This window comes from Pezoporus flaviventris, unplaced genomic scaffold (genome assembly GCF_033815535.1).
Source record: "Pezoporus flaviventris isolate CSIRO_AGI_PZ_B2104156 unplaced genomic scaffold, CSIRO_AGI_Pfla_v1 ptg000090l, whole genome shotgun sequence".
In the NCBI taxonomy this organism is placed as follows: domain Eukaryota; kingdom Metazoa; phylum Chordata; class Aves; order Psittaciformes; family Psittacidae; genus Pezoporus; species Pezoporus flaviventris.
Window position 1 is genome coordinate 5,357,024 of NW_026892638.1, and position 16,433 is coordinate 5,373,456.

A 16,433-nucleotide genomic window follows, 5' to 3' on the forward strand; every position below is an offset into this window, starting at 1 on the left:
CCTCACCAGGCAAAAATATATCCCATTATCTGTGGCCATGGCTTTTGCTGTAGTATCAATTTTACATCTTCCCACTACATACCTTAGGTAAAGCCAAGAATGTATGAACAAATAATTTAGTACGTTTGCACTTCAAGGTGAAGGACTACTTCCTCAAAATGACACTTTATTGTAGTTTTATCTTGTTTCTTAAATGTCATGGGGTATTCACTCTTTCTTCAGACAACCTTATCAATTTGGAAGAGGTTTACAGAGGAGTGAAAGGTGTTTTTTCTTGCACCAAATGAACTAAAAATTGTTGATGCTTCCGAGCCTGTAACTTCCTGAACAACAGACTGTTGGCTGCTCTGACTTTTCTGTCTGCTTGGGCTGTATGGCAAGCAGACCCAGACCTAGGCAGGGCTGACTGTCCCCTCACAGCTTTTTTTTTAAATATGGACAAGTTCTGCTAAGCATGGTAGATACCTTTTCCTGGAACATTTTCAACAGAGAAGATGTGCATTCTTTAGAAAAATCCTGATTCTGTAGTTTTAATTGAGCTGGCTATGCTGCAGTTACACATGCCTCTCAGAATAGTTCTACTTCAGAAGGTTCAAGGTGACTAGTTTGGATTTTTTGTAACATTATATTTGAGGGCAGAGGAGAAATAATCACTCATACTTTTGAGTTCAAAGGATTGCTTGTGACACATGGAATGCTGCCATAAAAGTGTTCTTAAATGGAATTTATTTAAGATGACTTGAAGCAACTGTGAAATTGTTGCATCCATCTGTGAACTCTTCAGTGTAAGGTACACTAAGAGGTTTATTTGTATTATACATTAATACTATATATAAACTGCTTCAGTTATAAATTTAAGCTTGTTTCACTAGTTTTATTGAACTTTAGGTTTAGTGTACTGACGTATGTGGTATGTAACTGGAGTGTTTTCTCAACTAGAACTTACTTGAAGCATTACTAACTATGAGGATTATGTGAAAAGACTGAGTAACTTTTTCATAGGATTTTGACTTAATTGTGAAATTGAATAAATACAACATCCAGTGACTGTGTTGTGGCTTTCTTTAAAGAATCTCAGCTCAAAACCAGTACGTCTAAGCTAAGTGAAAAATAATGTTTTCTCTTTTGATATGGTCTTAACTCTATGCTACCTTCAGATTTATTGTGGACTATGTGGTACATGCGGATTTTATTCTGTGTTCTTACTCTGAACTGAAAGGCATCTTCCAATAGAAACAATTCATGAGCTGCTGCAATTTGAGTTGCCCAGAAAACCAATTTTTTTCAATAAAAGTGAGAAGAAATTTCAATAAGCTTGCTATTTTTTTAAGGTCATAATAAATCATTTCATAATATCATTTCATAATAAAGGTGTGCTCTGTAGCATTTTCTTACTGATCCCTAATGATACCTATCCCTTTATCTCAGTGAAGATAAAACTTCCTAGTCCAAGCAGCTTTTGAGGGACTGAATTTGGTCAGTATGCATCACTTCATCAACAAAGTTACCAGAACTGTAAAATCCTGAGTGCAGTGGCGTTAATGTGAACCTCAACAACAGAAGTTAAAGTTACTGTATTTAGAGTGGATTTAGCTGTCCAGCATAGTAACAGGACAGAACACAGCCACAGATTCACAACAGCTTGAGAAGGTGTCTGGGCTTTCATTGAGGTCTGCATCAGAAACATCTGATGGAAGTTTGAAATGGTCACCATTTTAAATTAAGCATTTTAGTAAAAGTAGTATTATTTGCAGGACTGGCTAAAAATGAAGCCAGAAACAGACACCCTAGACTAAAATAATGAAACAGCACACACTGAAAGAAATTAACATTGGCAATGCCAAACACATTGCTCAGGATTCCATGTGCTGGCATTCCAAGAGCTGATCCTTGCTCTTGTCCACAGAAGACACATACACATCCATTCTTAAAGGACAAAGGTAGATTATATACCTTTTTATAACAACCTGTATCATAACTTAATCTGAGATGCATGTACATTGACTGAAGAGCTTGGGATTTATGACCTTTTCCTTTGACAAGGATTTCAATACTATGAAAAGGATTAGATTTGAAAAATGCAAATAAACATGGAAAAAAAAAAAAATCACAAACTATACCCTGATCCTATTTTATAAACACTAATGAGGCATGGTGTGTGTTTTTATTCTTCCATAGAAGAGGTAAAAGGAAAACAGCAGACTTCATAAGAAACATGCAGCTGTTTTTATTTTAAAATACAAAATTACCAGAAATACAGATTTAGGGCACTTCAGGTACATTAAAAATAGTAAAACCAATGAGATGATCTTAGGGTTGGAAAGGACCTTAAGTATTCTCTGATTTAGACTGGATATAAGGAAGAAATGTTTTCTGTTAGGGTGGTGAGGCACTGGAATGGGTTGCCCAGGGAGATTGTGAATGCTCCATCCCTGGCGGTGTTCAAGGCCAGGTTGGACAAAGCCTTGGGCAGCATGGTTTAGTGTGAGGTGTCCCTGCCCATGGCAGGGGGTTGGAACTAGGTGATCTTAAGGTCCTTTCCAACCCAACTATTCTACGATTGCTCTGTCATGGCATTTATTACATCTGGAACAAAAATGTTTCTGTTCTAGTTCCTGTTTTGAGTCTCACTTCACTGTGATATTAATGATGCTGATATCCTCATACGGTTTGTCAGTTTTGGGATTGACTTTTACATTTGAGATTCTCTGAACAACTTCCATTCCTTTAGTCACCCGTCCGAACACGCTGTGCTTGTTGTCCAGCCATGGCTGTTTGAAGGCACAGGAGAAAAAAGAAAAAAACATATTAAAATAGAATGCAGCATGTAGGTTAGGCACCAAACCAGAAAGAGACTGACCTACAGTAAGTGTACATGGATACATTTTATATGTTCAGATTATGAAACTTAACACTATGTAAATATTACCATGTAAGTAAATACCAGAGTGCATCTAATGCATATTTATATGCATTTAAGCTCACCTTTTCAATTGTTTTCTTAAAAGTGTATTCTCAGTTCAGAGAAATGCTGGTTCTCTATAGTGCATTTCATGGTATTTTCACAGCTGGATTGTAGCTGCCAGTCCAGAACACTACTTAATTCAAAATCATGTTCACAGAGTTTGCCCAGTTAGCAATGTGAATATAGGCACTGATATAACTTAATAAGCCTTAAAATTCTGGTAGAAGGCTGCTTTTTTAAAAAGAGACACATGATTTTGAAATAAGTGTTCTAAAACTGCAGTTTCTTTAAGCGTTATGTTTAAGGATTTGTTTTGTATCTCTATGATTCACATACCAAAATTTCTGGGTTTTGGCACTAGTAGTACTAGTGTGTTCCTTTTTCCATCAGAAAAAAAATACATGCTACAACTAAATGTATGTAGATAGAATGTATGTAGATAGAAGCTAACTCTTCAATTGAGCTTTTAATATTACTTACCGTTGGCACTACTGTTACAAAAAACTGGGATCCATTGGTATTTGGTCCTGCATTAGCCATGCTGAGTGTGTATGGCCTGTCATGTCGTAAAGTTGAATGAAATTCATCTTCAAATTCTCCTCCCCAAATACTTTCACCTCCCATTCCTGTACCAGTTGGGTCACCAGTCTGAATCATGAACCCCTGCAAAGAAATGAAATATTACATCATCACATAGAGTAAATAAAAAATAGAGGTTTACACCAGGTGACACTGGTTTTTAAACTTACTTCAATCTTTTCAAAACAACCTGAGTGTTAAGTTGCTGTGGATAAGGAACAAAGCATTCAGGGCTTCTGACAAGACAACTCAGTACTTCTGAAAAAACAAGCTTACTCACTGTTCCTTTGAAGTACCAGAAATCTGACTACCTGCACCTTCTGCAAACATTCAGGCCGTATCAGCTTGATTCTAGTGCAACAAAAGTAATAAGCCTTACAAGAAACGCCCCTGACATGAAACAAAGTCTTAAGCAAGATTTCTGAATTGTCTTTCAATTTTCGTTTTTCTTCCACCTTGCCAGTTACAGAACAAATACTAAACAACTCTAGTGAGTGATAAAGACTAGAGGTAACTGAAGCCATTACAGAAATCCTTTGTGCAAAAGGGAAATGAAGGGGTTAACAGAGGGGACTGACCACAAAGGTACATTATCTAAACCAACAACAAAAAAATATTTTACACATTACCTTGATGATACGGTGAAATATGTGACCATTGTAATAACCATTTCTGCTGTGCACACAGAAGTTTTCCACCGTTTTGGGGCATCTAAAAACATGTAACAGAAAATACAGGCTATGGTAAATATAAAACTATTGTGGCAAGGTCATCAAGATTTCAGCTGAGTCTAAGATTCTTTTACACTGAGCAGTGTTTTAGCAGTCTGCAGAAAGAACAACTTTCATCAAACAAGGAAACAAATTCCCACCTCCTGAAACCCAGAGCTGGAAGCAAAAAACACCTGAGTAAAAAATTGCATGGTTGCATAGGAGGGATTCTTCAGCTATTCCAATGCTTAAACAGATCCAAGGCCTTTTCTGCTTCTGACACCACCCCACCAGTGAGCACGCTGGGGGTGCACAAGAAGTCAGGAAGCACACAGCTGGGACAGCTGACCACAACTGACCCAAGGGATAGCCCACACCATATGGCACCATGCTCAGCATATAAAATGGGGTTAAAAGGACAGGAGGTGACATTCAGAGTGATGTTGTCTGTCTTCCCAAGTAACCATCACAGTTATTCATAACTTCATTCCACAAGCACATGGCCAAAGATTTAAAGGGCATACAAAGCCACATGCTCTTCTTTAGATTTTTTAATCTCATTAATCTTAAAAGAGATACTAAATTCAGAGCTCAGCTGGGAGGAAATAAGCACAGTAAAAAAAAAAAGGAAGAAAATAATTACTCCTAGCTTGAAATATAAGTCTTGAATACTGCCACCAAAAAACACAGAAGGAAGAAAAAAAATGAAATAACAGAATTACCAAATACATACATAAAACCAAATACGTACTCAACAGGAAAAAGCTTGACATGAATATCTCCCATGCTTGTGTGTATAATGGCACTGTCTGAAACTCTTTTGGGACCTTCTGCCTGAGTGGCTGCCATAACCTCTTCTTTAGAAGGTTTCTCATTAAACACATCTCTGTCAGACTCTGCACTCTTTGTATCTTCTGGTTCACGTTTAGTAAACTGAAAAACAAAAGAACAGAAGGTTAATTGTTTGATTTTCTCTTTTTCCCCCTTATCTTAAGCAGCGCTCTGCACCCAAGACATCAATGTAATTATTCGACCTGTTAAGCACCCAGGTACATTTGAAATGTAGGAAGAAAATTCTTAAGACAGTTTATCCTTGCATTTCAGTGTTGTGTGTTACCAGCACTTCCACAGTCACAAATTTCAGCATAACTACATGCAAATCCAAGTAACTCCACCTAATCTGTTATCTTTAAACTTCCTCCCCTTTTCAACAGAAAGCCTGCCATACTTAAGAATCAAGAATCTTAAGCATGGAGAGTATCAAATTGTTCCTTTATATTCAAACTGGCAGGTTTCATCCCAGAACTTTTAGTTTCACTACAAAGTCAAACTAAATCCTCTTAATCCAATACTGCATGAACAAAAAACTACAGAAAAAAAGAGCAAATTTTATGAAAAATAGCAAGTATCTCAGAAATGTCTTACATTACTTACAGAAAAAAACACAGAATGAATATACAAGTACACGAGTAGCTGCTTAAGTAGTAAACTTACGTATCAAGTCACAAAATAATGCAGAGAAAACATCAGTGAACGAATTGAGTTATTTAAATAGAAACTATACATACCATGTAGAACCTATTTTTTTTAAAAGCTGTGCAGATTACTGTAGGATCTGTTTGGTTATTCTGGAGCACAGGATTTTCCGATGCCTTCATCTCTATAGTGATTGCAGCATGATGTTTCCTTGCTACTCCTTGGAACAATGCTAACTGCATCATTCTGATGTTCTCTTGTTTTCCCAAGATACGAATACACCTGAAATACAAGATGGTAAAAGGTGTAACTACTGTTAGCTGCTCACAGTCAGAGAAATTTTCCTTTTTGGCTGCAAGACTAGTCAGCTCCCTTACACGAGAAAATACCAATAGCATGATCCATATTTACTTTACATTACCACACCCATTTAGCCAGAGATTAATTGATTATATGTTTTTAATATAAATATGCTTGCCATGTTTTCTCTTCATTTTACTAAGCTTTAAACTGCAACAATTCATTATGAAGCATGGCAGTATATTATCTACAGTCTAATGTAAACAGCCTAAATAAAACAGAGACAACTGGAGACCCACACAGTCATACCAAGTTTGACTAAATATAGACCACATTTATCTCAATGTCTCATTGGAGCTTACCTGTTAGTCTCTACATTTATGACCTTAATGCCCAACATTGTTCCATAGAGAACGAAGTGTCCAGTTTCATCAAAAATTATATTAACTAATCTTACTGCATCCACTTTCTCTAGCTCACGCTCAACTGCCATTCGTCGGCCAAACTCCATATCTGGAAGTTGCTGTCTCATCTGCTGAAGCTCAGTAAACATCTACGGAAAAACAGGGGAGAAAAAAAAACAAAACTCAACACTACTTTGTAAATGTATTTTAAACCTTTGATCCAGAAAATCACTGATCAAACCTTTAGAAAACATAGAATTCAACCTACTTCACTCAACTGAGTAACATAAATAGAAGTAATATTCTATTCTAATGACCAATAGGCATGTTGTAGTACTAGGTTTAAGCAAAGAAAGAAAATTGTGTAGCTAACAAATTTCTTACAAAATGAAAAATTCATTATTATGATGTTATCTAGCAGTATGAATGCACAGAGAAAATCAACACCTGTTTCATTACATAACTAACCTAAAGCAGTAAGAATTAATTTTGGGGCAAAGCAATAAAAGAGACAATGAAGACAACATGGAAAGCCTTTTCTACAAGAAAAATATAGCAAGGAAGCTCAGCTTCAGAAACAGACAACTTAGGTGAATGTGCTAGTAAATGAATTCAAGTAGAGAAAACATGTCAAAGGAAGAGAAGCAAAACCAAACTCACACTCAGAGATTCATCGAAGACTCTCATGAGCTTCCCTGTCAGAAACCGGAAGATTCTAACTTTTCTGTCAGACCCAAGAGTGGCCATTTTCTTGCCATCAGGTGAAAAACTTATACTGGATGGGTAAGCCTTGCATTTGGCAAATTCGTATAGATCAGTATCTGTTTTATACTCCCAGTTCACATTCTTGGGAAATCTGTAGTCATGAGGAGTACCAGTCCAGTACTCAATCATTCCAGACTTGTCAGAAGACACTACTACTTTGTAAACAGGGTTCAACCGTATCTGAGTAAGAGGAGATGTATGGAGTTTATCAAAAACATGAAGCGGCTGGTTATTTCCTCGTCCATCATATATGAATATTTTTCCTGTGCTCTTCTCAGATGTTGCAACAGAAGATATGGCATCTCCAGGGCAATATACCCATTCACATTGACCAGGGTGGTAGCTGCAATGAAGAGTGGAAGGAGAAAACACAACAAAACTAATAAGGAATGGTGTTATTTAGATAAGAATACATTTACACTATAAACTTGAAATCAAATAATCAGAGGCAAATTTTGAACTAGTATTTTCTAGTATTTTGAACTGTATTTACTGGTCTTGCTAATATTTGTCTTCCCAAAATTCAAGTGTTACAACCAGGCTTTCCCAAAAAACACATTCAGTGGACGGCTCAGCCCGTTGCTGTTGCTCACATTTCATTTTATAAAGAGGATATGACAGAATGTGAAGGGAGAAGGTGGGTATAAAACAAGAATAAGGATGGAAACCCAGCTAGATAGCACAAGCGGCATTAATGACTAGTACCCAACTTGTATGACTCAGTAACTTTTATGAATTCAGTTGCTGAGGTGAGTAGCTCGAGAGAGGACGCCTTCAACACTGGAGCAGGGGGGAGATCAGCGTCCAGGAGCCTCAACTCAGAGCGACAAGAGCCACCGAGGGAGCCTCAAGTCCTCGACAGGACCTGCCCAGGAGCCGGCAGCTCAGCTGAGGAGAGCGAGCACCTGACTCACAGGGTGCGGAGCCTGAAGCAGCGGCACCAGCCCTGACTGGGTAAAAACCTGCCCCAGGGAGAGCGAGCGACCACGGCGGGTCGAGGCTGCCCCAGTGGTGGCCAGCGTAGGCACCCAGAGAGAGCCGATGAGAGGGGAGGCTGCAGTGCAGAGCTCGGGGTGTAGAGAGTGCCTGCACTGGTCTGGTGAGGGGAGGGCGCACAATGGGCAGGGCTGCACGAGGCGCGCCCTGGTGGAGGTCCTCCTGCAGCAGGGGCTGAGCTGCAGGACGCTGTTGAAGAATGAGGTTGTAAATGAGTTAACTTCAAGGACATTAGGCCTGTTAGCAACTACAGAGATAAGGAATGGCTAAGATATGGGCAAGAATTGGCCAAATTACTAACCTACTCCCATTTATAATAATTCCAATTTACAGTATCAACAAAACGTTTTCAAGAACTAAGTCATCACTTACCTCAATTTCAGCATGTTGATCATATCAAAGTTAACCACATCAAACACCTTCATTGCTTTGTCATCTCCAACTGAACAGAATAATGCCCCCTCTGAACTAACAGCAATACTCTCAATAACACCTATTTAAAAAGTTAACATACTATTAACACACAGGAAAGGGACATTCTTCATTTCAATATTCCACAGCAAAAACAAAAAACACTACAGAGGTTTAAACCTGTTTGGTAGCTGTTTCTCCACCTTATCTGATAAAACAGCTACCTGACTTTAATAATAAAAAGCAGTAGGAAAAAAAACCAAACAAACAAAACAAAAACAACCCCCCAGACTACAACACATTGTATCCTATCACTGTTTAGAAACAGATACATGATAATGAACTACTTATATACAAAAATGAAAGCTTATAAAGGCAACCATTTTCATCTAAGATGTTAATTAAAAAAAAAACTGAAAACAAAGTCTGGGATCAAGATGTAACAGGACAGGGGAATCGATGAAGATAGGTGGATGCCATCTAATCACTGACTGCAGTAAATGAATCTCAGAATTCCTCACATCTTTATTTACACTCCCTCTTCTTACTAGCAGCAAGGGTGCAGGGAAAGTAAGCTCCTTTAAAGAACAAAAAGCAACTTACCGAGGTGACTCCGGAAGTGTTTAACAAACTCGATTCCTTCTTCTATTTTTTTCCAGAATTTCACATGTCCATCATGACTGGCTGTTATAATAAAATCTGTCCTACAATTACAAAAGAAAATAACAACCAAAATTACTGATCTCTGAAAAGTCAACAAACTGAACTGAAGAAATATACAATACTATCCTTTTTCACTGCGTAATTTTTTTCTCCTATTTTACATCTGGTTTCACAGTAGTTACTATTAACTAATGTGTGTGTGTGTGTACATAAAGGGAAGAAAGTTATCTCCTCAATCCATGCAGTTCTGCTGAATCATGTTTTGTTCAGATGCAGGTTACTCTTATTCCTGTATATACTGCACACTGCAATAAGGATTTTAAGAGCTTCTTTTAGTCTATTTAAACAATATTTACCTTGCTTTTCAGCAAACCCTTTCTTTTGGACTTAAGTTTAAAAAACAAACAAACAAACAAACAAAACAAACACCTCAGAATAGCCCCTCTGGATACTGAAAATTTCCATTATTAAAATTCTATAATGAAAACCTCCTAGTATATACAAAAATACATCTATGACAATGAGATACGCTGGGAAAAAAAGGACTACTTACTTAGTACATGCAACATGTGTGATGACATCTCTGTGCATGTAGCTGCGTTCATACATTGAAGCACATGGCAGATTTGCAAGATAAACATGTTCAAACTCAAGAACTAAACAGAATAAAAAGAAAAATCAAGATTAATTTCATTTATAAAGGTATATGTAGCTTGTTTTTTCCCTCACTTTTCACCATGAATTGCTTACTCCCATCTTAATCAAGAGTATGCTATAATAAAAGGGGTTTACACTGTGGCTTTGTACTTGGACTTAACTGATACTTGGCAGACTAAAGGTACTCAAACTCTAACCCAAACAGGCACCCCCATTTAAAGCAACTATTACCTTGCCTGAACATATAAAAAAAAAAAAATTAGTGTCACAGAAAATCACAGAATATAAAAAAATTTAAGTTACTGACAGATGACCATCCACACCTCATTTTTTTCAAAACCCAAATGTATCCCTGCGATTTTTAAGAGAGTCAAGATTCCACAGAGGTATCGTAGCTTAAATTCTAAGTCGCAGCGCCTACCTATTTAATTGTTTAACTGGCCCACCTAAAATGATCGCGTTTTCTGCTTCTGACTCTGATTTTTACATTCTAACCATTAATACCTGCACAATGGCATTTGTTGCTGAACCAGTAGGTTTGCACCTGCTGAGCACCGATAAACTCAAATTTACTTTACAGTGACACCCAGAGAGCTGTGAATTGCCAGGCAAACCAGTACCTAGGCTTTTCCTACTCCCTCAGTTTAGCGCAGTGACCCAGAAAAGAGTTAATCTCACAGCTGACAGCAGCACGGCTTCAGCAGTGCTGGCACTGCAAGCAGGAACTCTTAGCTTGAGGGTGCGCTCCAGAGAACACAGAAATACAGCGTCCCCGGCCAGTAATTCTGCAACCGAAGAGTCCCCCCACGACCCGGTCGTTTTATGTACGAGACACGGTTTCAGGCCACGGGCTCTTCCCATCCACCCGGGGCATCCCCCGACAGCGACACAACTACCAGTCGCCAGAGGCTGGGACCGCTCCCGCTGGGGCCTGAAGACGATCGCTCTCTGTGCTGCGGACCGCGACTGGGCAGCGCCACGGACACCTCCCCGGCCGCCCCCCCAAGGAAGAGGCAGGCAGGTGAAGATTCCCCCCTCATGTTACCTCTCCTCTTTTTCGCCTGTGCAGCTTCCCCCGGGTGCGGCCCAACCCAGCCTTCCTCCTCATCCTCCTCGTCTCCTGCCGCCGCTTCCTCGCTGCCGACCTTGGGCTCGGGCTCGGGCTCCTTTCGTTTGCGCTCCAAGTCAGACGAAGCCATGTGTCAGCGACACCAGAAAACGATCCCCGCGTCAACTCACAAGAACAGAAAACTACTGTTTGCGCGCCGACGCGCCTCGACGCTACTTATGGCTTTGGCTCCTCCCCGGAACGTACGGCTTTGGCTCCTCCCCGGAAGACTCTGTACCCTTGGAGACCTATCCGGATGTGGGTAGCCGCTCCTTTCGAGCTCGGCTGGCTTCCTGTGTCGGAATGAGTGCGTATTTTTGTTAGTATAGAAGTCCGAGCCTCAGGCGATGCGGAGAGGTAGGACCCTATATTAGTCAGGTCAGTGGTGCCTCCGCGAGGACGTCCGCTAAGGCTGAGCCTGCCACCTCGCACTGCGGTTATATTTCTTGGAGCTGGTTTCCTGACCGTCATCACATGATCTTTGGGGTTGGTAAAATAACCAAACATCAGAGAGATCCTTTACTGTATCTTTCGTGACCTCTATGTTTTCCCTGTGTTAATAAACTGGTTACGATTCTTTATTGTGTTGCGTGTCTCTCAACCTGGAGTTCTCGAACTCCGGAACACAAATGGCGACGAGGGTGGGATTCCGACTCTGAGAGAGCGTGAGAGGAATAGCGGGGTGTAACAAGGATTAGTGGGGCCGAGTAGCGGAGCGCACTGCTACCAGGTTATAACTGCGTATAACTACGAAGTGGGGGAGCACAACTACTGGATTGCGCCCTGTTCTGTACGTGGGGCCGTGTAGTGGGGTTACACTGGTATCGGATTGCGGCACGTTTGGTACGTGGGGCCGTGTAGTGGGGGAGCACAGCTACCGGCTTGTGCCACGTTCTGTACGTGCGGCCGCAGAGCGGGTAATGATTGTTTGTCTGGATTTTGTGTGTTTCAAATATTGTAGTTGTGCGGAGTGTGCTTGTGGGATCCTTTACGTGTGTGTATGTTGAGGGCAGGGCTTGGTCAGTGCAGTGTGTAGCTGCACCAAGAGACGGTGTTCCGTGTATTTTTGTTGTCGGTCTCGCGTAGAAGTTTTTAATGGGTAGCAGATTAACATTCTGGGCAAGAAAGGGTTAAAGCAGGAGTGCGGTTGCAGGCAGGCACTTGTAGCAGCTGCCGGGCAGGCAGGCGCTTGCAGCCGCCGCAGAGCAGGGTTAGCGACTAAAAAAAAAAAAAAAAAAAAAAAGAGGAGAAGGCAGTGAAGCCCCCGTAGTTACTTGATAGGGTTGGGTAATCATGTTCAAGGGAAAGACGCCCTCCGCTTCGGTCCCAGTGCTCCACCGGTGGGGAACGGCCGGCCAGGATGGACACCGGAGCCGTCGAGTACTTTGTGGGATAGGTGGGAAACCTGTACTCAGGTGTGGCCGGAGCCATGGAGTGAAAAATGCGCTTTCGATCTATTGAAGTATTGGGGGCAGTCTAATTACATGCTCATTCAAGATTTGCTGCCAACCCCATTGGAATGAATCTCAACTTGACAAGAAACTTGCTACAACATGAATATCCGAAATGACTGTGGAAGCAAGCTCAAGAAAATGGATGAAAGACTCTGATTGCTGTCCATCATGATGTGGAAAAGATACACCAAATTCTGGAAAGAGTGAAGAAAGACAGAGAACATCAATGGTGGGACACCTTCTTGAGATGGTCACTCACAGCTACAGGAAGCCTAAAGAGTGTTTCATCCTGTTTTTGTTTTATTGATATTAACCCTTTCATTTTTTTGTGTATTGCTTCAAGCTTGTTTTGCAGCCAGTGTGCTATCAACAGCACATAAGGGATTTGATTCAGTGACGCTGTCAGCATGGGTCCCTGAACAGGTTAGTTAAATCACCCTCTGATACAGTGGGCTGTCCAGTAAGGCTCTCACAATGGGAGGCAGACAGGCTGGTTGGACACAAGGGTCTCATCCTTCCTGGGACACTGACAGGCTGATCATATATAAGGGTTCAATGTGACAATGTGGTTAGTAAGTGTTGCTTTTGATTCTGCATGTACATCAGTGAACAAGAAGTGCCAGCCACCTCTGCTTTCCAGCAGCACCAAAGCTCCTCTTCATCTATGGTCAAGATGTCGGAGCAGAGGCTTGTAGGGCTTCTGCACTAATTATTCTGTTTTTATTGGTCATATTGGGTTGCATTCCAACCTGCCTGGCCCTTTAACTCTGCAGCTGCTTCACATTCCTTTTTTTTTCATCAGAATGCTGCTGCTTTAAGGAGGCAGTTTAACCTGTCTTCTCAAGCAAAGCAGATTTTTTTCAGGTCTTGCCCTGACTGTCAGTCAACAGCTCAGTCCTCATTTGCCAAGTGTGTAAATCCTTGTGGCTTAAAGGCAAATGTGGTAGTGTGATCCCTTGGGCCTGCAGAAATGGGTAGGGTCAGTAGAACTGATAACCTTGGGGAGGGGGTATGTTTGTGTCCTCTCAAGTACAGGTCTGCAGTCGCTGCTTGCAAAGTTTGTCAAGCCATACTGTGAGCCGGATAGACAAGTTAAAGAACCCGATACCTCAGCTGCAGGAGCTGACCTTGAAGATGCCGAGCAGAATGTGTCAGAGGAAGAGAAAAAGGAATGATTTGTAAAACATCACCTGGGGGCAACTGAAAAGTAATAACTTGAATATGTGTGCTTGCAATGTAGCTAGTATTACAGGCTGTGATTTTGTGTGTAAACCACCTGTATTTCGTATCCAGTTGCTAATAAGAAACTACACCTTGTATGGGTTTGTCACTTGTAAAAGAGATGTTTAGAGCATGCATTCACAGCAGCTGCTAGAAAATGCTAAGGCAGAAGCTAGAAAGATTCTAATATGATGGTAGTATTATAAAGCAGGGAATGGAACCAATTAAGAGGGTGGGAGAACCCCACTGGTGGGAAATTTTCTTTGGCTGGTCCCCCACTGCCATCAGCATCTTCAAAGTGCTGCTGCACCCTGTAGTAGTTGTACTGTTAATGTAAATCTGTGTGTGTGCTTTGCCATACTAGTGACTTGTTATTGGGTGAGGCAGGTGATACTCTGCATTGACAATGAGGTGCAAGGACTGAGGCTGGCCAAATGCCTCCTACCATAGTCAAGGGCAAGACTGGGTTAGCCTCTGTGTTTGCCACCAAGGAGAACCTTTTCCTCCACTGTTGGCTGCAACCCAGCAGGCGCTGAGTGGTGGGGACACATGCCATGCCAGACCTTGATGTGATGGATGGCCTCCTGTAAGAGGGCCATCCAGGAGGAAAGGACAGGCCACACAGCCTATGGTTGGCATGAGAGATGATCTAGTCTAAATCCCCTGCTCAAGTAGGGTCATCTAAAGCAGGTTTCATCATTTGCGTAAGTAACTATTATAAGTGATAATAATATAATAAATAACTATTGTATTTGAATCTTCTGTTTTCAAAGGCTGATGTCAAGAAGCTGCTCTTGTGTGATTCAAGATTCCTTAAGCAGATAAGGGGATAAAGAAAGCCAAGGACTGTGTCTTTGGAAGTAACAGCATCTATCTCCAGGTTCCCAAGACTCCCAGTATGTCTGGCCAATGCACTGGTGAAACCTTGGTTTTGGAGCCTGGACGTCACAGCTCTACTTTGCTTTGCTTTTCCTCCATGTCATCTAGAGACTTGTTACCAATTTGCGAAGAACCGAAGCCAGAGTGCTTGCCGCCTTGATTGTGCAAAACAAAATAGGTCAGGGATTTTTTTTTTTTTTTTTTTTTTCTTTTAGTACATAAACATGGGTGTGAAGACTTTTGACAGGTTATGGTGCATGAATTTAAGTGACCAGTCCTGTTCAATACATGCATAAATACAGAAGCTGAAGATCCTCGCTAGCCAGCTAGTAGAAAACATCAAGTGGAACCCCTTTCAGGCATGGCCATGGGGGGTGGGACTAGCTGAGAAAAGCTGTTGTATTATTAAGTGGTAATAGGTATTGAGTTTTTACCTGTGTTGGGTTGTTTTTTAGAGCTAATCCGTTCCCTTATAGACAGTACATTATATAAAACTGTAGTACGGATGGTAAAATACTTGTGTGTTCCAACTGCAGACCAGGGGCTGGCATGTGTCAGTGACACTAAGTAATAATTCGTGGTGGAACACACAAAAATAGAGAAGTACTGTTTGTCCGTGGTAGCTCCTCCATGGAAGGTTCCGCTTTGGCTGCTCCCCAGAAAGTCCAGCATTGGTTCCTACCGGGAAAAGTTCTGCTTTAGAACTCCCCGGAAAAGTCCCGATCCTTGGAGACCTTTCTAGATATTGCTGGCCACTTCTTCCGGTGTAGGCTGGCCCCCTACATCAGAATGAGTGTGTATTTTTGTTAGTAGTGAGACAAGGAGGCAGAAAAGCAGAAAATACAGTCAGTTCTAAGTATTGTTAAGTTTGATGGCTTTGTAATGGAAAATAACTGCGGTGCTTGAAGGTAGTTTACATATTTATAGGTCCTTAGGACATTAGTACAAAAAAGTGTAAGAAATGCAGAATGAAAAACAGGACCTGGGGATGGGGAGTATCTGGGACTAGCAGATGTCCAGGGTGGGCACAGTTAAACTAACTGATAAGTAGAAGGACAGGATAATTGCTATGTTTGTGGTGTTAATGAATCCATTAAGCTGGTGTAAACATCAACTGGCTAGTATCCTGGACTAGCAGATGTCCAGGGTGGGAGCAGTTAAACTATCTGGTAGGAGGACAGGATGATTGCCATGTTTGTAATGTTAATTAAGCTGGTGCTTCACAGACTGCCAGAAGTTATGAAGATTGTTGGGAGTAGTAAACGACCCTCAAAGACCACCACCACATTTTTGTATGATTGCGCGAAACGTTCTGGAAAATTATATGATTCATGTGTAGCCTCATGAATATGTATGTATGCCCAGTGACCATATAAGCATGGCCTATGTAGCAATATGGGGACACACGTTAGGAGGGGCGATCCCCCGTGTCTCCCAGCGCCGCAATAAAGAATACCTGCTTGTCAACTTGGAACTGTTGGCGAGTTTGTTCCTGGAGTTTTCTCCGAATCAGTATGAAAGCCTCAGGCGATGCGGAGAGGTAGGACCCTGTATTAGTCAGGTCAGTGGTGCCTCCGCGAGGACGTCCGCTAAGGCTGAGCCTGCCACCTCGCACTGCGGTTATATTTCTTGGAGCTGGTTTCCTGATCTTTGGGGTTGGTAAAATAACCAAACATCAGAGAGATCCTTTACTGTATCTTTCGTGACCTCTATGTTTTCCCTGTGTTAATAAACTGGTTACGATTCTTTATTGCGTTGTGTGTCTCCCAACCTGGAGCTCTTCGAACTCCGGCACACCATGTTACCCAACGTCACCTTTCCGCGACACTCGCCGTCCCTATCACA

At 41.3% G+C, this 16,433-nt stretch overlaps 1 protein-coding gene across 3 annotated transcripts; it reads right to left on the minus strand.

The window, feature by feature from the left end:
• Positions 1–2,618: 2,618 nt before the first annotated feature.
• Positions 2,619–11,136, minus strand: PPWD1 (peptidylprolyl isomerase domain and WD repeat containing 1). Of its 3 annotated transcripts, XM_061475738.1 has the most exons (11): positions 10,972–11,136; positions 9,823–9,925; positions 9,210–9,310; positions 8,568–8,688; positions 7,095–7,542; positions 6,393–6,583; positions 5,823–6,012; positions 5,006–5,187; positions 4,174–4,255; positions 3,446–3,628; positions 2,619–2,771 (listed from the first exon to the last, which is right to left on the minus strand). In XM_061475738.1, exons 1-11 carry the CDS (start codon positions 11,123–11,125, stop codon positions 2,628–2,630), a joined length of 1,899 nt encoding a protein of 632 aa, XP_061331722.1. In that variant the 5' UTR covers positions 11,126–11,136; the 3' UTR covers positions 2,619–2,627. The 3 variants fall into 3 exon arrangements, with proteins under 3 accessions (XP_061331722.1, XP_061331725.1, XP_061331724.1); XM_061475741.1 differs by lacking the exon at positions 9,823–9,925 and having other exon boundaries at positions 10,972–11,099; XM_061475740.1 differs by lacking the exon at positions 2,619–2,771 and having other exon boundaries at positions 3,454–3,628; positions 5,002–5,187.
• Between the last annotated feature and the right edge of the window lie 5,297 nt (positions 11,137–16,433).

What these genes read in the sequence shown, in the direction of transcription:
- PPWD1 (XM_061475738.1), bottom strand. Translation starts at nt 11,125, where the DNA reads ATGGCTTCGTCTGACTTGGAGCGCAAACGAAAGGAGCCCGAGCCCGAG. An exon ending in GTCAAGCTTTTTCCTGTTGA is followed by an intron (nt 4,256 to 5,005) that starts GTACGTATTTGG and finishes ACATGTTTTTAG; the next exon opens with ATGCCCCAAAACGGTGGAAA. An exon ending in TTGTAACAGTAGTGCCAACG is followed by an intron (nt 2,772 to 3,445) that starts GTAAGTAATATT and finishes GCCTTCAAACAG; the next exon opens with CCATGGCTGGACAACAAGCA.